Source organism: Phoenix dactylifera, chromosome 14 (genome assembly GCF_009389715.1).
Source record: "Phoenix dactylifera cultivar Barhee BC4 chromosome 14, palm_55x_up_171113_PBpolish2nd_filt_p, whole genome shotgun sequence".
Taxonomy (NCBI): Eukaryota; Viridiplantae; Streptophyta; class Magnoliopsida; order Arecales; family Arecaceae; genus Phoenix; species Phoenix dactylifera.
The window spans coordinates 1,460,422-1,480,985 of record NC_052405.1 but is presented as its reverse complement, the minus strand read 5'-3'; the positions used below and the strand labels follow the sequence as shown (position 1 = coordinate 1,480,985).

General features: G+C 38.3%; 3 protein-coding genes across 5 annotated transcripts; 2 read left to right on the top strand and 1 right to left on the bottom strand.

The window, feature by feature from the left end:
* The first annotated feature begins 6,324 nt into the window (after positions 1-6,324).
* On the top strand, positions 6,325-7,211 carry LOC113462345 (RING-H2 finger protein ATL78-like). The gene has a single exon (XM_026802250.2). It carries the CDS (start codon positions 6,386-6,388, stop codon positions 7,040-7,042), a length of 657 nt encoding a protein of 218 aa, XP_026658051.2. The 5' UTR covers positions 6,325-6,385; the 3' UTR covers positions 7,043-7,211.
* A 2,418-nt stretch (positions 7,212-9,629) lies between these two features.
* On the bottom strand, positions 9,630-13,624 carry LOC103701200 (cytochrome b-c1 complex subunit 6-like). 2 transcript variants are annotated; one of them, XM_039133254.1, is made up of 5 exons: positions 13,383-13,456; positions 13,250-13,294; positions 12,423-12,507; positions 10,135-10,224; positions 9,630-9,961 (listed from the first exon to the last, which is right to left on the bottom strand). In XM_039133254.1, coding segments are annotated over exons 2-5 (210 nt in total). In that variant the 5' UTR covers positions 13,252-13,294; positions 13,383-13,456; the 3' UTR covers positions 9,630-9,928. The 2 variants fall into 2 exon arrangements, with proteins under 2 accessions (XP_038989182.1, XP_008781398.1); XM_008783176.3 differs by lacking the exon at positions 13,383-13,456 and adding an exon at positions 13,484-13,624 and having other exon boundaries at positions 9,639-9,961.
* Positions 13,625-16,937: 3,313 nt separating this feature from the next.
* Positions 16,938-19,974, top strand: LOC103701202 (actin-101-like). Of its 2 annotated transcripts, none has more exons than XM_008783178.3 (5): positions 16,938-17,176; positions 18,077-18,147; positions 18,238-18,631; positions 18,718-19,331; positions 19,513-19,974. In XM_008783178.3, the coding sequence occupies exons 2-5, from the start codon at positions 18,088-18,090 to the stop codon at positions 19,576-19,578; spliced, it is 1,134 nt and encodes a 377-aa protein (XP_008781400.1). In that variant the 5' UTR covers positions 16,938-17,176; positions 18,077-18,087; the 3' UTR covers positions 19,579-19,974. The 2 variants fall into 2 exon arrangements, with proteins under 2 accessions (XP_008781400.1, XP_008781401.1); XM_008783179.4 differs by having other exon boundaries at positions 17,047-17,176; positions 18,074-18,147.
* The last annotated feature ends 590 nt before the right edge of the window (positions 19,975-20,564 follow it).

Genomic DNA, 20,564 nt, shown 5'->3' with positions numbered 1-20,564 from the left:
ATGGCAAAGAGTTTATTAATGTCGACATGATGAACTAATTTATAAATTACACTTTCATTATAACATCTAGTATGTTAATCTTTTTTTCAATTTTTCCTTTAAAAAGTATTTTTTAACTTGTGAAGTATGTATGTATGCATGAGATTCTAGTATAAATATACTTTGGTTTGAAGCATGAAAAACTGGACGAAAAATGTTGATTGTTGGTATGAAAGACTTTTATTTAAAAAATAAAATTGGCGTGTATCCAAACATCCTTGAAAAGATTCTAAACTAGGGTTTTTTAGAAAATACCAAGGGCAAAATTGTTAGTTTGGTCATCGAAGCCCTTTATGTACTAAATCAAGTTTAGACCCTTTGCATGAACATTCTTAGTGAATGCAGCACTGGAGCCCTTCATATATGGTACAAATTCTTTCTGTATACAAATATATATATATATAAATATTTGTTGTATTTTTGTATTTTATTTTCTACTTCAATTCTTTATTATGATTTGAAGTTTATTGGGTTATAGGTGAATATCCTCCATTGTCATCGTCATTTAGACATTTCGTCCATTAAGATAGAGTCAGTATAGAGGATGATTAGGAATATCATAGAGCGAATGCAACTAGAAATGCTAACATCTTTGCCGATCAATTTGGCTCAGCCAAAAACTAGCACAACCCAACAAGCAACAGGCTAGCCATAGCCAAAATTCATAGTCTTTCTTGGGAACATAACTATTAATAATTGTCATCATCTTATTATTCACTAATCATTATCCCTTCATTCCTTTGTTTATTATTACTTATTATTTATAAGTACCTCAAAGATAAGTAGGTAATTAAGCTTTCATATAAGGATGCATAGATGATTTTTCCTTTATTTCGACGTTTTCCATGTAAAGTTGACGCTGCATAAATCAGTTTCTTTTTTTTTTTTCAATGACAATGCAATTGCAAAATTTTGCAATATCTATCTATATGAGAGATGCAACTCAAGAATTGTAATTAATTATACACTTAGGGACCTATCAATACTTTCCTCTACAATTTTTTGTTGGCTTTGTAGACAATTGTTGTACAAATGACAGGGTTGCAGAGTGAAGCAAAAACTGAGACAACATATGGAAGAACTCCAAGATATGCCACTCTTCTTCATGGAAAGAGAGTACAAATTCATAAGCCAGCAGCTTTCTCCAGATGCATGTAGGAATGGCAACTTGAGTGAAAATGTTCTAGAGTTGGCTTGATGTCTGCACATACGTAAACCTTGCAGTCCTAGCTTCTTCATTAACTTCTAGAGGAGGCCCATTGTTATATGTGTTCTTTTTCTTTTTATGACGACAAGATGACTGCTAGATCTGATGGTGCAAGAAGAGTTCTGAAATTGAGAGTTTGAAATTTTGTAAAACAAAAGGAAGCAACCATACTACATTTGGCGAATTTCTGAGGCTTCTTGTAACTTTCGCCATTCTATCAACTTTCCTAGCATTAACTATTAATGATAAGCTTTTCTCTAACCACAAGACAGTAACCTGCATAGTTTCTGATATATTTTTTTGTTGTAGATCATCATAACCTAAAGTCAAGGTCGAACCATCGGAAAGTGGTGGAAGTTAAATTTGAAGAGTTGTCCAACAAATTTGTAAATCTGAGTACATTCCATTTTGAAACAGAATCTGCTTAGATTTCAGATAATGATAGTCATGTATAGACATAGATATAGATACTGAAACATAACAACCCTTATTTCATTAATTTGAAGCTTGCTTAAGCCTTTGAAATAACAAGGTTCTCAACTTATATATCTATAACTCCATCCTGGTTTTTGTTGATCTTCTTTCTCTTCTATGATCCTTCAACCCCTACTTGGCACTTCCTCATCAAATATATTGTTTTGGCCTATACTGTACATGTGCAAACACTAGTTCTCTCTCAATCCTATGCATGTCCCACTTTTTAAGTTCTAAGCTTCAGATGATGACATTAATTTGAACTGAATCCCTGGAGTTTTGTTGGACATCCATCTTGTTGGATCAGAATATTGGCTGTACAGAGGAAACACTATATTTATAAAGCTGGTCTTATAATGGTACAATAAAATTTTCTGGAATTCCTAAGGCATTTGATACCTTCACCACACTGTGATAGCATCTTAACTTCATTTTGCTCAGATGACCTAAAGATGCAGAATATTGATATTATTTATGCAGAAAATAATATCAATGAAGGTGATAAATGGTGCTCAAGTATGCTAACATGCTATCAGGAGACTCTACAATTAAGATAAAACAACAAATTAGTTAGATATTTGGATAACCACAGTTGACATCATGGATTAGTTGGATAAAACAACAAAAGATGATTAAAATAGCAGGACCTGGTTAACAAATTTCCATGTTCGCTGGTAAAATGAATCTTGTCCTAGGCGTTCAATTTGTGCTAATTATAAATTTTCAGCTTTAAAGACTCACCGTTGCTCAACCAAAAGAATCAAGTTAAATGTCAAAACTGGTGTGAACAAAAGGCTACTGACATCCAGTTAAATGTTACAACTGATGAAAAAGTTCTTACATGGATAATGAAATCATTCTTCAAAAAGGAATTCTGAGACTATATTAACTCGAACAGATTTACATGATAATTTGTGATTTTCTTGGCATCAGCATGAAAGGAACTCTATTGTATTTCAAATACTTTACATTTGTTCTGTTTCTCTACATTCATCTTTTATACTACCAGATTTTAAATGCTTGGAAGTCTGATAGTGTTCTGTTCTCATCTTCTACAATCCCGGATTTCTTTGAAACTTGGGACTGGTAGCTGACTCTGGACGTATCAAGGGCGTGACAGCCATGTTCTAATATTCATGACATATTTGGCGATTGCATTCTTTTTTGTGTGTGTAGATCGGAATAGCAGTCATATATCTTCTCTACCATCTTAAAATGATGGTGGAATTGCATGCTCGCAACTATATAAATCCCTGACATACATCCATTTATAATTCATTTTATATTTCTGGAATTTCTTCTGTCCTAAAATTCGAGATTTTTGGAGTTATCAAATATCTTTTTGTCAGATCACTCAGTATAAATGCTTAATATGTTTGAACTTTTAAAGCAAGCAAGCATTCAGCCAACAGCAAAGGATTATGAGCTCACTTCTTGCATCCAGTTCTTCGATATTCCTATGATGAAAAGAACAAAATGATGTTTATAATTCGTCTTCATGGTTTCATTAATATTGATATCCCCCAAATGAGGTTAACTCCTCCTCCAACGAAACAATAAGAACAACTTTTGTCAATCTACCAACTCTTGTTTCTGACTTGACCAAATAGTGGAATTTGCTAGAGTAGTGAAGGATGTGCGAGCATTTAGCTAGGTTGCCGGATGTCAAAAACAACTGAAGACTCTGAATATTAAAATCTCTCTCTCTCTCTCTCTCTCTCTCTCTCTCTCTCTCTCTCTCTCTCTCTCTCTCTATATATATATATATATATATATATATATATATGAAGCAAAATCTTAATGAAGATCTTCAAAATCTAAATCCAAAAGGCCTTAAAGATATTTTGAGAGAACGCATACTTGCATGCCACAAGTTTCCCACTAAGAACAAAATTGATCCAAGCCTACAAATTTACCACAAGTTGGGAGAAATATGTGTCAATCCCCATCCATAATTAAATTTCTAGAGGGAAGCACCAGCTAGCTCCCACTTGCGTATCTTATTTACGATTACTATGATTGTGATCTCTCCAGCAAACCATCTCCAGCGAAGTGGATAGACTTGAAGTGTCTTCAGATAATTCTATCTGTGAGAGTTTTGTGCTTTTGTTTTGTTCTTTAGTTTGCTTTATACTGAACGAGCTGTTGAGTCGCCGTTGCTGCAATTTGGAGCTACACTGGAGCCCACACCACAATCTCTATGCATAATCTAAGTTTCGTGGGGTTGTAAACTATATAACATAGGTCAGTTAGGATAAGATTTCCGGAGATACGTGCCTCCCACGGAGATGTCTATTTTGCAGGGAAATAATATTTCCAACCGAGCTCCACATTAGGGGACTCTGAATGCAATTTAACCGATATGAAGTTCATTAGATGGTGCAAGATTGCCGTCTCATTATCGAATTCTATACTGGTGCCATACTAACATAGTGTCAATACAGAAATTTTTTGGTATACCGAATATCCGTACGCCACTCATACCGGATACTGGTCCCGAATCGAAACGGTATGGTATGTCCTCTACCGTCCGGTTCGGACTGGTACGATATAACATAACTTGGTAATATGGTGAAGATCGGCAGGCATGTCACATCACAAAACTAGTAAAATAGAGAAGCCTTTGCTAAACATGGAGTTAGAAGGTTTAGGATGCAGTTCTCTGCAGTAGAATTTGCATATTCGTAACCATAAATACTAAGCTTTGCTCTAATTATTCTGCGTGGGTTTTATAAGTTCTTATTCACCCAACATTTTTAGATAAGATTCTTTTGTTTGGTAACTTCTAATTATGTTATTTTAGATGTTCCCCTTCTCTTTCTGCATTCTTAAACGAAAATGGAAGTTTTCATGAGCTCCTCTCTCTCTCTCTCTCTCTCTCTCTCTCTCTCTCTCTCTCTCTCTAATACAAAATTAAATTATCCCAATTTTAAGAAATTTTGCAAATATAAATGTTTATAGAGCATTGATCTTAATGCTGTGTCGTGCATCAGCAATGATGCTGCATTTTTTGACGCTAAAAACTATTAATCTCTTGATCCTAGCTAGGTTCCCTTGATGCTAAAAACTAAGAACTTAGATGACATAAAATCGAATTAATTCATGCCCAAAGCCTAGGCCCTTCGATCAAAATCAGTGTTGAGCTTAGATCCATCGAATGCATGGCGGCAACCACGACAAATCGATGAACAAGGGAAGTAGGTAAAGAGCTGAAGGATAGTTGGATGAGTTCAGTATCTATCTATTTACCTATCTACCTATATATATATAGTTTCAAATTCTCTTGACATAAATTCGTAGCCACTGATCAACTCAAATTATGTTCAACCAAATCCAACCTGACAAGCCTCCATCAATGGAAGTATCCATTGTTGCGATAAAAAGGGTTCAGAAAAAGATGGAAGCATCCATTTTGCGATAAAAAGAGTTCAGGAAAAGATTGAACATCTGGAGCTTGATGCTGGGACCCATGGTGAGAATATCGCTGAGGTTTGACGTCGCGCACTCGGCCGAAAGGTCGCGCGCGCGCCCGTTGGAAGCAGCACTCCAACACGCCAAAGCCTTCCACACCCAGCTATCCAATCATATGATGACAGGTGTATAGTCATGGCTTTCCCTGGGATTTTCGTGACACGTGGCACTGTTTGCTGCGTTAAAAGTGGGGAGGGCTGTAAACAACCATGATGGCCGCTGCAGTGCGTTTAAGAATATGTGCGCTTTCTTTAGCTTTAGTGCAGGGTTGATCTCTTTGGATATTCGGCAAATAAGTTTTATAACGTAAAATATCTTGTACTCAGATACACTGTGCCCGAGTCTTGTTTATTCTTTTTACAAAGTCACCTTACGGATTCAAAGGACCCAGAGGTGGATCCAGTTTGCTGGAATTATGCACGCCAAGTATTTGTAAGTTTGAATATATAAACAATTATCTTTACACAATTATACTTTATCTAGATAACGGAGACAAGATTCGATAGCTATAATTATAATTATGCATGCATATAAAGAGATACACAAAGGAGAAAGAATTAATTAGCTTCCGTTTTCCTAGGATCACAATTATAAAAGAAAAAAAAAAAAAGGAGAAAGAATGATAACTCTTGCCTCATAGACATGCTACCATATTGTAAAACTTCCCCATTACTGTATTTTTTGAATTATCTATTAACATCATGCAAGCTGACAAAGATGGAAAATAGGAAAAGTTTGTCTAGTGGACAAGACCTATGATATTTTTTGTGTTTGTGTGTACTAATCATGAATCATAAACGACAATGCAAAAGATAACCTTCTCTATGGCTTCTATACTACAATAATATCGAAGATTTTTTCTTTAAAAAGCTCATAAAAAAACTTATCACAACACCAATAAAACCTCTCATCAGCCTCCACAAAGGTTTTTTGTGCTTAAAAATTCATAAAACTACACCAAGAAGTTAGTGCTGCTCTCCATCCTGGTATAATTTTGATGCTTCCATCTCAAGGTACAAGTTACCCATCCACTATAAATTAACTATTCCAAAAGCTAAGCCACTTTTTTCAATCCTCTCTCTCTCTCTCTCTCTCTCTATATATATATATATATATATATATATACACCCCATTTGAACAAGGCCACCAGAACTGTCCTCCAAGCTACCTCTCTTTGGCTAAAACGCCACAACCATGTCTTCTACTTCCTCCGCTTCCCCAGCCATCATCCAATCTCAGATCATAGACATCTATCATAGAAGACTTCTGCTGATCCACACACCCCTCGATAAACAGCCCATTCAACTAAGACCACCTTTGACCGGTCCGGCTGGTTCTGAGCCGGATTCCAGCATGCCGGGAGGTAGCGTCGATGCCAACATCGTCCTGATCCTCGCCGTCCTCCTATGTGCTTTAATTGGCGTGCTGGGACTCAAGTCTGTCATCCGGTGTGCACTCCGGTGCTCGGTCGAGCCCGAGGCGAATCCGATGATGGCCCGGTTCACTCAGATCGGGATCAGGAGGAAGGCACTCCGGGCCCTGCCCACCCTGGTCTACTCGGCCGCTCCCGGGCTCCATCGAGCTAACCCAGAGTGCGCCATCTGTCTCTCGGATTTTGTGCCTGGGGATCGGGTTCGCGTCCTACCCAAGTGCGATCATGGGTTCCATGCCAGGTGCATCGATCGGTGGCTCATGACTCGGTCATCGTGCCCGACCTGCCGGCGATGTTTGTTTGGTTCGAGCCCAAAGACCTCCGATTGCGCCGAGGTGAACCACCCAGGTCCGGTGCCAGTTCAGCCAATTCTGGTACCGTTGGAACCAGAAGGTTTAATTGCTCGCTATGAATCATAGCAAGGGAATTATAAGTTAGGGTCTAAATTTTTTTGAGCAAATCAGTGCTGTTAAATACTAGAATTTACTTCAGTGTTCCAAACGTATGTAAATTGTATATGTTCATCAAAAGAGTATATGTAAAGAGAGAAGTGTGGTGTTAGATGATTTGCAACTTGGGCTCTTATTTTCCTACATTATGTTGTTCTTTTAATCCAATTGTCTTTTAAATGTACCTAAAGATTTTGAGGTGGAGAAAACGAGGAGGTGCAGTTTGGCTACAGTGGAAATAGCCACAGCTAGTAGCATGTTTGCTCCACTGGTACTACTCGTCCATCACAAATCTTTCTGCCTAACGTCTTCCAGTGCATCCAATACCCCAACAAAGGCGGCATCATAGGTATTAAAGCTCCTGGCCCCCCACAAAGCCTCACAACGTAATGTAGCACTAGTAGCAGCAGTGGAGATATTTAGCTGAATTCTAGCTATACAAAAAAAGGGTGGCAACGAAGAAATTAACTGGGGTCTTCTTAGCCAATGAAGTTAGAGATGAATGAGACTCCGAAGTGAAGCCCACTAAGCACCTTGGAGGTTCTAGTCCAAAGGTGGCACCTTGAAAAAGATTTGTCTGAATCTCTTCCGCCAAAGCATAGCTTAAGTAGATTCTGTCAATCTCTCCCATGGATCAGTCTCCACTTTTTCTGTAGTGGATGCCACTTGTTATAGCAGTCGGGGATGACGAGAGAAAGGCCGTCAACCAACCTTCAGAGACTTGAGTGGAAGAATGACACAAATCGTCGGCGTTCTCATAAGCTAATGCTATTTTGATTTTTCTCTCTCTTTTTTTTTCGTTTCTTTTCATGTCTTTTTTTTTTAAAGTAAAAAGGAGTTTAATCCAACATGTAAGAGTGAATGGCCATTTTCAAATTAATAACTTAACGCATACCCGTGCCTCTGTGATTCGATGGCTGAAAGAAGAGAATACGAGGAGACTAATTCATCAGTAATGTAGCAAGTCCTTGAGTTTATAGTGCTACACAACATGAAATGGCCTGTCAACCAATTACTCTCTACAAGGGGCTTTGCTTGTTGGACTAGAAAAATGTCAGAATTAGGAGCATCAAAGGGTCAAGTATGATGCATGGAGTGAAATGTTGCAACTAATATTGCTTCTCAAAACAAATTACACTGATTCACGTAGAGCAACAAATTCAAATACCGCTTATCCAAAAAGCATGATACCTTACATTTGGTGAACGAGAAGGCTCCATTGGGATAGCTCAAGCAACAGCTTGGGGGGTTGCACAAATTTCGATGTGACGGTCAAGAGATAAAATTCACCTCTTCGATAAACAGCTTAAGGGATTGATTATTGATTAAATATGGGAATCTTCGATGGCGAAGGCTGATTAGGTCACCTCATTTGCTGCTCATTATTCTGAAAAATCTCTCTAGAGTCTAGACTAGCAATTCTCTATTCCTTCTGCTTTGTGCAGCTTTCTTGCTAGTAATAAAGTTGGTTGTGCTCATGCGAGAGCGGTGTTAGCAGCCAATATATCAAAAAAAAAAAAACCCTAACCTCTAATTGAAACCATGAAGCAGCACCATGGAAGAGCTGAAGTAGGAATGACAAGGAAAGGGTTTTGAAAGGAAGCAAACCATGTGTTCACTGAACTACCACACATCATGCTACGGCCACCAGGTGAAAGAATGCATGGATTCAGTATCTATCATCATGCTAAGGCCATAAGGTGAAAAAATGCTACATCAGATCCACCATGGGTCTAAAGTGAAATCATCTTTGCTAGATTCATTTCATCTTAGGATGAAACTATTAGAAGAATTCAGTTCACCTTAGATTAGATCTATGGTGGACCTGATGCACCTAATAATTTCTCCACAGAGCATGACATGCTTTTTACTCCAAACAACCCATACTGGCAGGATAAGGTTTCATCACTATCCTGCATGCCATGTAGGTGAGACAAGGGTTTAGCATTACAGTGATGTCCCATGCAACTATGTGGTGAGGTGGGATGAGTAACCTTTGTGCAGGCCTCCAACTGGTATTCTAGCAAATGTAAATTTTGCTAGTCATCTTTCAATTGCTGCAGGACATATAATGCATGACCAACTGCTGGTCTTGCAAGTAATCTTCAGACTAGTTTCCAATAAGAATCTTACATGCACACTTCCAGCAACATTGCTTAATTCTTCAAACAAAGTACAATTAGTAAATGTGATTGCAAGCATGTCTAGATCAGCATCACAGTAAATTAAAACATAGATACCGAATTAGCAAGCTAGAATATTGAACCTTCCACTATTAGGCGCCTTTGATTTGGGCTGTAACACTCCACAATCATCTAAGAAGCTGACTTCTCTCTCTTTTTTTCTTTTCTTTTCTTTTTTTCCTGCTTGAAGAGGGAATGGAAGTAAAAGTGGATGAAGAGTGAAGGTGCTGATGCTGACGCAATCCAACAACCACTCTGAATATTTATCTCATGCAAAATCAACAATTTCTACTCACATCTGTTTTATGGATCCTGCATTCACAAGATCTAATTAAGTTTCAAATAGAAAAGCTTGTAAGAAGACTGAGAATTTCTGAAGCAGATAGCATAACATCCCTCCCTTAATAAACAAAATTATCAGAATTTTTGTGCTGTCGAGAATGATTTTCTACGGTCAGCATAACACATTAATGCATATTTCCACCGCAATCATAGTGCCACCAATAACAGTGACAATTGACAAGTAAGCAGTTTAATATGGAGATCATCAGTAGCGGTAACAACTGAGTAACAATAGTTCAGGCATGTGGTGGCTAGAACATGAATTTATTGGAGGTTAATGAATAAAGAAGCAGCACAAAAAACATCGTCCACCAAATGCAGCATCCCTTGATCACTTTAGCTTATCAAAAAGCTTCTCTGCTACCTGCATCACCCACAAATATTCAACATAAAGCACTCTCTCTATATAAATTAAAATGCATAATGAAGTTAGCACATTGCATTTTGTTGTGTCAGGCATTTCTTTTTGCAATCCTAGAAGATTCACTAAATATTATAATAGGTGAAAAATAGAAAATAAAGAGGAGATTTACTTACACATTTATCAATGCATTTCCAATAGTCAAAATATTGGCCAGTGCAGTGCTTGTGCCCTGTTTCATCGTCCTTGATTCTCTTGACACACTCCTGTACATCATAAGAGGAATTAAAACCATAATTCTAGACAAAATTGCGTTAAATCGAAAATAAGCAAAGGGAAAAAGATTAACGACTGCATAAATCTTAAAAAAAACTACTTTTGAATCACGGGATCGTTCAAATCCTGGAAATGGCATAGAGCAAGGGAATTTAAACCCTTATGCCAAAGAAGAAAAGTTGATGATGAACCTCACAAATCAAATTTAAGCACGAGTTGCTGAAATCATAAAAGTTTTAGACTACAACATGGGCATATGTCCAGCAGGCTTTCAAGGGAGGAGCACTGGAATTGCCTGACAAGGTTTCCTTCATGTATGGTGGGTAAGTTGATCGGTGGTCTTGGGTTACAAGTCTTTGTGAAAATAAAAATTGGACTTGTCATTTTTTAAACAATGATGCAAGTGCAGATTATAAAAATGGAAATGATTAGATTTGTAAGTATATTCTTAGTCATCAAGCAAGTAATCTATCTACCACAATATTAAATCGTCTAAATTCTCAGACACACACCAGAAAATACATCCAGTTTTTAGTCAAATAAATGACATCAACTTTCAAAGGAACAAATCCATTTGCATTGTTTTCATTTTAATATCACAGTTCAGTTAATAAAGAATTTTTTTAGATTAATAACTATCATCAAGTTTTCCGTCATTTCAGTACGGATGCAGTAAAAGAACATAAAAAAATTAAGCTAGAATCTACAAAAGAAGAAATGACTGGTCATGAAGCATCTCAAAAGTATGAGAATAGTGAAACTCCCAGCAAGAGGAAATCAAGGTAGACTGATGCTGGAAGAAGCTGAAGGCTTTCATGATCAAGGACACTACTAGCACATGCAATAAAATTTATAAGCATTTTGGTTGGGATTGGTGGACATAGATTTGGTGGAACAATGATGTCGAGAAAAATGCGCAGGCACAGACAAAAAGAAGCTCAAAAGGAAAATTATGGCTGCAAAATATATAGCCAGCATAAGCTACCTTCCTTGAAAATAAAAGAAATCTAAGAAACAATTTGACTGAGTCCCAACAGATACCTAAACCACCTATAATACCCATCAACAACTAGAACAGCATGAGATCATGTCATACAATATTTCCTAAATAAAGATAGCAGGGCTTGATCCTGTCTTACATTGAAAATAGTGTTCTAAAGACGAGAGCTTTTTTATTGATTAAAACAAAAGACAAGGAACAGCAGTCACGATTTTTGTCCTGACTAAACACAATTGGAACAGGATTCGAGTCATGCAATATGATGGATTTATGTCATCATGTATTTTGAAGATATCAGCAATTCTATACAGTGTGCAACATGACAAGCAGTTGTTACATGATTGATTTAATGATCACATAACAAGGGTGTTCGATGGACTCAAAAATCCATTTACTTGACCGGTGGAAAATTACTTGATCCAAGTCAATGATCTAGTATCATTGATGGTAAAGTCTAGTTGAAACCCTTAACATTTGATGTTATGAGTGAGAAAGAAAAGAAAAGCCAAAGGACAATCACAAGTACATCATTTTCTATTGTGTATTTTAATTATGATTTGGTACTTGAAGGTCCAAATTATCAGCTATACTTAGCAATCATTTGAGCAGCATGGCAGCAGCCATCAGATAGAACATCTCACTGCCGATTGACAGTTACTAGTCAAGGCAGCTCTGAGATTGCCTGGTAGTCGTTAAGTAGAAAACTTGGGGTGTGGAAGCAGTTTCACATATGTGAAATTACAACCACACTTCTTGATTGTAATGAGCTTTATAAGTATGGCAGCATTGCAAAGTACCAGATCACTTTATTAGGAATAAAGTTGCATAAATGAAACAGTTAGGATCAAAACTAAGTGGATCTTACATCCAGCGACCTTGACCATGTCTTTGGGTGCTAGTCCTTCTTAATTGGCATATTGTGTTCACTTTCTGATATTATTTATGTTAAAGTAACTTGTTTAATAAGTCCAAGGAATTATGACAATGAAGAATAAAGATGTTCTCAAATGCACTCATCAGAAGTTTATTTCAATGCATCTACATATGTATTGTATATAGTCGGAACGAAGGAATAGCAGCACTAAGATTGAGCTCTAACAAATGCATAAACAAGACCGACTGAAACAACTGAGAGGAGAAACTATCTCGTACTCATAGATAGCTATTTAAGAAAATAATATGCATTACCCGATATTCATATAAAGCTTTTACGCATCTAGGCTGGCAACGTTCCTCAAGATATTTCTTTGGATCAACAAGCTCGTCATCCGCCCTGAACATACAAAAGAAAAAAAAAAACATATCAATATGAAGCACAAAAAGAAGTAGCCATACATGCATTGGCGCTGAATGACCATACGATAGATAACAATTCTTATCACAGCTATATGAAGTTACCTCTATGAATTCAGTTACAGAGGTTAACTGCTACCTTAGGTTGCCTTCAAAGAAAAGGAACAAAAATTTGCCAGGAATGAGATGTTTGCAGTCATCTAATTATAACTTGGTTGGTCAAAAGCCGTAGCCAGTTTAAAGCAATGTCTAATGGTTGCTGAAGGAAGCAATAAGTTCATTGAAGTAAAACAGCACGAAATCAACTACAGAACGTGAACGTACAATAATCAATCCCCTCTAATCCTCTATGCTTGAGTCAACCTAGAAAAAGTTCTCATGGCATCGAATAATTCCTTTCAGATTTCTGCAACAACATAAGATCCTCGTTGTCAGTTCTCATGTCCTAGGTGTACATTAGATTCTCTTGTACTCAATCTCTAACCGCAATATATCGGAATCGAGAAATCGCATCCTATGATAACTACTGCATTCATTATAATTGACTTTTATTTGATCCAAGTTCAACTGGCTATTCTAATTTCTAACCATGACTATAGATTCAAGAAGATGACAAGAAAAATATATGCAAGGAATAATTTAAAAAATACAAATCAATAATGGAAAATACGCGGGGAAAATTTATTTTAAAAAAAAACAGTGAGCCAGATTTATACACTCACATGGAGAACAAACTCGAGAACTGGATATTGTTTCAGCGATTCCTCCTGAAAAATCAAGCAAAAAAATCGCTTACTTTACAGATTAAAAGTCAAAATCTATGATAATTTCGCAAAAAAAACACTCGATCTGCACAAATCTTTGATCGCCGGAATCGGGATCAGCGGGAAGAAAGGATGGAGCCATTGGGATCGTGGATCGGGTTGATGGGATCCATCGATTCGTGGAATGCTTACCTTTCTGGCTGGATCTTTAGAAGGTGGCCGGCTCTGGGCGCGGACTTTTTGGACGGCTCCAGGGCTTCGGGGAGGGGAAGAACCCTAGGTGAGGCGACTGACTTTTTTCCCCGTTTGGGCGTTCCAATTTGGTGGCGTTCCATCTGGACCGTCCAATCCGTGGGTTCAGAGACTGGGAGGATACTGTTCGGCCTTGTGAGTGCGAAGTGATCGGGGCCGACTTTTTTTTATTAGGCCCACTTGGGGAGAGCGGTTCTATTTAGTAACTATATTCTGTGTCAGTTTAATATATGTTTGATAAATAAAATAAAAAAATATTTTTAGTATAACAAAATGATCATAAAGGATATTACATAGTATTATATAATAGAGCATAATAAAATATAATATATATTAATACATAAATATATGATATAATATAATATTCTATAATGTAATATAATATTATTATAATATAATAATATAATATTGTATACCATAGCAAAATAGTTTAATATAATATTAAATTATTTAACATAATATATTAATGTATTATGATATGATGTGATATAATATTATATCTATAGTATAATACAATAATAAGAATATAAAATATTATAATTATTAGCGTAAATTAATTTTTCATAATATAACATTTTTTTTAGCTAGGTGAAAAAATTGGTTAAACAATTATTAAAAGAATATTTTGTGTTATTATGATATTTTATTATGGGTATTTTGGTAAAAAATAGCTTTCCGACCGGACCTAAAAGTGCTTTTTTAGAAAGCTCCAAAATGGTGCTTCTTCCAAAAAACTTTTTTTAGCTTTCGAAAAAAAGTTAAAATAGCTTTTCAAAATTTTTAACAAACACCACTATTTCATCTAAAAGTATTTTTGGAGGACTTTTTAGCCCTCCAAAAACTCTCCCAACGGAGCCCTTAGCTTACCTTTCTGATAATATAGCTATGATTGACCGAACATGCACCATTCGATCGCACAATAGCCGCTATAAATTTATATAAATAAAATTAGAGACATCTCAGCAATGGTTAAAATCATTAAAATTAATAATTTTTTTGTGCGAAAGATACAACCCACATCTAATGACTAGATTCTTGAGTTTGGACTGTATCTGTAGCGCAAAAGAATGATAGATGTTCTTTCACGACATCAATTATTGGATCGCATCTTGCACAGCATTCCAATATCTTTCTTCCATCCATCTATATAGATTTAGAAACTATCGTTGCATTGCATGGCCCAATGGTTGATATTGGAAAAGAAGATGAATCATTCTTTCGTGCACAACCCGAACACCTAGATTGATTGCCGATAGTTTTGGAAAAAAAAAAAAAATTTGCTCGTGATTCAAAATTTTAGAATTCAAGAGTAAGAAAAAATCATTTGATTGCATACCCAGATTAGCTAGTCCTTCTGGGTGGGAGGGATTGTTCTCTAATGCTTTTGTATGCGGCTATACTCAAGAATTTATGCAGCAAGCATTGCATGGATGACTATGACGATATTTTGGTTGGGCCCAAAGTTCAATTGCAAGGAGATGTATTGCGCAGGATCTCATTTAATCATATTGTGTGAAAGATTCAAAGGATGCATGATGAACTCCGAACCTTTATCACTGCATAAAAGTACCACGAGAATAGCTGCACTTCGTGAGTATCACGGACATTGCAGCCCAGCTTTGATTAAATTAAGTACGGAAGACCGAGGAGAGCGGATTAATTAAAAGGCAAAACATGGGAACATCCCATGAGATGCTTTTGCGCTCCAGCCTTCCAAGTTCCCCACCCACCAACGCAGAGATGATGATTCCAACTCTTTCGAGACCCAGATCAGTACGCCATCATGCGCTTTGGGCGCAAGTGAGAGAGCACGTGGTCCCACCCAACCATTAAGAGCCGAGATTCGCTGAACCCATACTGATCGGTAATCGGTATGCATCGGTACTGAGTCAAACCGGACGGAACCATCTGGCTTTATCCTATTCTAGCCGATTTGGGCCGGTTCTGGCTAGAGCTAATTCTAAGACCGAATCGATCTGGTGGGAAATTGGTTCGGCTCAATTCAGACTAAACGGATCAGTACGGGTTGGTTCAGCTTTTCTCGTTAAGAACGCAACCAGCTGTGTTTTGTTATAGATTATCTCAAAGTGTGAAGGATGATGTACAATCCGTACTTTTATATGCCATATTTTATGTCCATTTGACGTTATATTCCTTTCTGTGTTTTGTTAGATGGACTTTTTCTGTATAGGATGATGCAGGAGTCATACATTTATCTGGGATCTCCGCCATATGAGCTCCATCTGGTTCCCATTTGGGAAGGCCTCTAAAACTTTGGCCTAATTGAATATTTTTAGACTATTTTAATAGAATTTAGATGATATGGACTGATTATATGTAGGCTCATCATGGAATGAATGTTAATAGGTCTAGGATCTAGCATGCACCTACAAGTATTGCGCCTTTGCAATCACTTACTTTTTGTTTATATGAAGATAAACTTGTTCCATTGCGTACAACGAGTTTCACATGATGACTTCCCAGCCAACAATATCATTTACACCTTGGTTATAGATGGGATTGAAAAAATATTAATACCCGATCAAATACTTATAAACAAACCTCAAAAATCAAATGCATGCGGGAGATAATCACGCTACCAACAACAACAATAACAACAAAGGTTTTTCATCCAAAACAAAAGCTAACCCTGAATTACTGCTCGTATAACCTAGAAGATGCTCTAGGGCATCTAGCTGCATATCAGGGTTTAAACGAGCCTAGTAATAAGTTGCTGAAGGTCGACTTAGAAAATAGGCCGACCTAAACTCAAATCACGCATAAGAAAACATGATCAGGCTCTGAATTTTTTTTTTCTACTCATAAATGCACGGAGCTTAGAAATTGGTCTGAACTCGGCGTACTTTCTACCAAATCGAGTTGATATCTAATTAAGCTTGAGCTGTTTAGATCATTCTCAACCCTGTGCACATGTGGAATTCTTTCAGTTCCATTAACATTGACTCTGTAACTCAGCAATCAACTACCTGGACATGCATGGAATCAGTTTTTGAATTTGCTCTCTATCACTTGGCTGAGAAAGCTTCTTGCATGTGCATGACTCGTATAGCTCATTTTTAGTATGGTAAATTACTTAAAAAATAAACTTATTTATTTGACAACCAGGAACAAGTTGGGAGTGGGCCGAGTGGCCGGGTCCGGGCACCAGGCCCGTGGCAGGCTGGGCTCTGCCAGCGATTTAGGGGCTGTTGACCGGTTGGCGTGACCGCACACCTTCGCTTGGGCCCACCGCACGTTCCCCCCGGCCCACCCCCAGGCTGACGTGCAAGGAAATCCAACGGCCAATATCCTCACGATCCCCATCCGACGGCCCTCCTTCCCAAAAGCCTATCCGTGCCAGCTAACCCACACTCTCTCCACTCTTTTTTATGGCGGCGCCGATGATTTCCCCCAATTTTAGTGGAAGAAAATTTTAGCGTATTTTCGTTCGAAATTTTCGCCTCGCCGGCCGGCTCTATATAAAAGCCATCGCCTCTCTTTCCTCTTTCGTATCGCTATTCCTTCGGCGGAGAGAGAGAGACCGAGAGCTCGCTGTGTCCCTCGGCCCTCGAAGCGGAGGCAGCGGAGAGAAGTCCCGTGCCTGAATCGCGACCATTTTTCTTCGGAACAAAGGTCAGTCGATCTCTTCTCTTCTTCTTTTCTATCCCGATATCTCCATTTGATGGAGAATAGCTTCGATCTGAGAGGCTATGCAGCTTTTTCTAGAGCTTCGTAATGGATCACTGGAATAATGGTGAATCGATCGAGTTCTTGTCGTGATTTTGGAATCTGTGGTTCTTTTGGATCGAGAGATCGGAGATCGAGCTCCAATTCAAAAGGATGTTAGGTTGTTAGTTAGGACTTTCTTTGATTTTAGTAATTTTCTTGGATCTGCAATCTAGATCGAGTGAACTGGAAGCAAAATCTAGAGAAATGCTGATGATCCATTGATTTAGGATGCCTTTTTAAGCGAAGATCTGGGGGATTTAGTGGTTTTCTCGACGGATCTTTGAGAGTTGTTCTTTTATTTTTTGAATACTGTGTTCGCTGGTAGGTTTTTTGAGGATTTTAATCACCCTGCTTTTGATGATTTTTTGTTTTTTTGACAAATTTCTGGTTATTTGAGTCGGTATGGTCCCGCTACATTGTTTTGATTGGGATGAATTGATCTGTTATTTCCTGTAACATGGGTGTGGCTAGATGTCCTGAAGACTTACTTTTTTGGAGGCTATATTGATCGCCCGTATATTCTTAATTTCTATGGTCTCTTGGTCCCCGCAGTAAATTAGATCATTGGTGCGGCATTTTAAGTTGCAACTGGCAAGTAATTTGAAATATTTTACATTTAACCTCAGAATAAGACTAGCAAGCACCATTTCTAATCAGGCACATTTAGGTTCTCCCTATATTCAGTTAAGCGAATGTTTACAAGTGATTGCAGCAAAATGAGTTTTTTATGCCTCAATTTAACAATGAGATAGTAGGTATATATCCATTAGTTACAATGGTATTTGCGCAATGCTTGTTTAGCAGATATTTAGAAGATGGCTGATGCTGAGGATATCCAGCCTCTTGTCTGTGACAATGGCACTGGAATGGTCAAGGTCAGGCAATTAGTCCCATCTCTATATTATTCCCATAGAATTGTTATCAGCTGCCTGGGTACATAGTCATGTACATTATTCATCATGCAGGCTGGTTTTGCTGGAGATGATGCTCCTAGGGCAGTTTTTCCTAGCATTGTAGGCCGACCTCGACATACTGGTGTTATGGTTGGGATGGGCCAGAAAGATGCCTATGTAGGTGATGAGGCCCAGTCAAAAAGAGGTATTCTCACCTTGAAATACCCGATTGAGCATGGCATTGTTAGCAACTGGGATGACATGGAAAAGATCTGGCATCACACCTTCTACAATGAGCTCCGTGTTGCCCCTGAGGAGCACCCTGTGCTGCTCACCGAAGCTCCTCTCAACCCAAAGGCAAACAGAGAGAAAATGACCCAGATAATGTTTGAAACCTTCAATGTGCCTGCCATGTATGTGGCTATCCAGGCTGTTCTATCCCTCTATGCCAGCGGCCGTACAACTGGTAAGTGTAATTGGTCGCGCGAATGAATTCTTCTGCCTTGAATGTTCTTGTCTATCCAAGTTGGTTTAAACTCTTTTTGTTTTCAGGTATTGTGCTGGATTCTGGTGATGGTGTGAGTCACACTGTCCCAATTTATGAAGGATACGCCCTCCCTCATGCCATCCTTCGTTTGGATCTTGCTGGCCGTGATCTCACCGATGCCTTGATGAAGATCCTTACTGAGAGAGGTTATTCCTTCACTACCACTGCGGAACGGGAAATTGTCAGGGACATGAAGGAGAAGCTTGCCTATGTTGCTCTTGACTATGAGCAGGAGCTGGAGACAGCTAAGAGCAGCTCCTCTGTGGAAAAGAGTTACGAGCTGCCTGATGGGCAGGTGATTACTATTGGTGCGGAGAGATTCAGGTGCCCAGAGGTCCTCTTCCAGCCATCCCTGATTGGTATGGAAGCTGCTGGAATCCACGAGACCACTTACAACTCCATCATGAAGTGTGATGTGGATATCAGAAAGGATCTGTATGGCAACATTGTTCTCAGTGGTGGTTCGACAATGTTCCCCGGCATTGCCGATCGTATGAGCAAGGAAATCACAGCCCTTGCCCCAAGTAGCATGAAGATTAAGGTGGTTGCCCCACCTGAGAGGAAGTACAGTGTCTGGATTGGAGGTTCTATCCTCGCTTCCCTTAGCACTTTCCAGCAGGTAAATACCAATACCTCCCCCACATGGAATTTCTGCATTGTTATAAAGCAAACAGATTGCCATTTCATCAGATGTTTGGGTCCTTTTCATCTATATGTCTTTGTTTGTACACTAAAATTGTCATGCAAAGCTGCTTCCAACTTATGTTGCGCTAAGTTGTCTGTTAATTATGGATCAACAGATGTGGATATCTAAGGGAGAGTATGATGAATCTGGTCCTTCGATCGTTCACCGGAAATGCTTCTAAATTTCCAGGATTGGCCGGTTGTCTCTTCTCTCTTCGGGGCGGTTTTTGAGTTGAGTCATGTAAACCTTTCTAGTTGCGTTTGCTGCTGTCTTTCTCGAGGATCTGTTAAATTTGCTTCGGTCATGTGTACTTTGGACACCATCAATATATTCAGGGGATGCTATAAGATCACTACTTCATTCTCATTTCGTTTCAGCCATCTAGGATGTTATGGTTTGGTAGTACTAGCAGAGTATTTAATTATTGGACTTGATTTTTGGTTGTTAGATGTAGCAGCTTGTTGTACCCTTCTATTTAATTTTACTTGCATGTTAATAATATTGTATGCTGAAATTTGGTGCTTTCGGATTTGAGGCAGTGAATTTATATTATACATCTACAAATAAATTTGTGATAGCTTGGATAATTTGTACATGAATGGCAAGATATATGATGATTGAACCCTATTTTTGCCAATGATCCTGTCTGAAACCCGTCTTCCTACCCTACTTGAAGGTGCTCTTCATGAATTTCGAACATATTGGAATGTCGATCATTAACATAACCGCTGGTATTTCGAAATAATTGTGGAATGTGCCAATGATGCAGCATATTTCAGAGCATGTTGCTGTTGCTTTAGGATGTCGCAGGCTGTTTTTTTTTGCTCCCTTGCTCATCTGACCTAGTGAATGAGGAGTAAAGAAACCATTTGGCAGCACATCTTCGGTAATGAAAGGCATGGATTGCTTACTCTGGAATTATGGACCACAAGGGCATCCATTTGGCCTTACATTTTTGATAAGCAAAGGTATGGATTGTTTTGTCTAGAATTATGGACCACAAGGGTATTCGTATTCTTTGTTTGGGAATCTATTTGATTGCTCCTTGTGTGGTCGTGGTGTGTCTGCTTTCGAGCAAGGAAAATGTTGTGTTCTCTTTAGCGGACCCTAACCCGGATTTCTTGAACTACCAGTGGCAAAATAAATGTTGAAGACCTTCGTGAACCA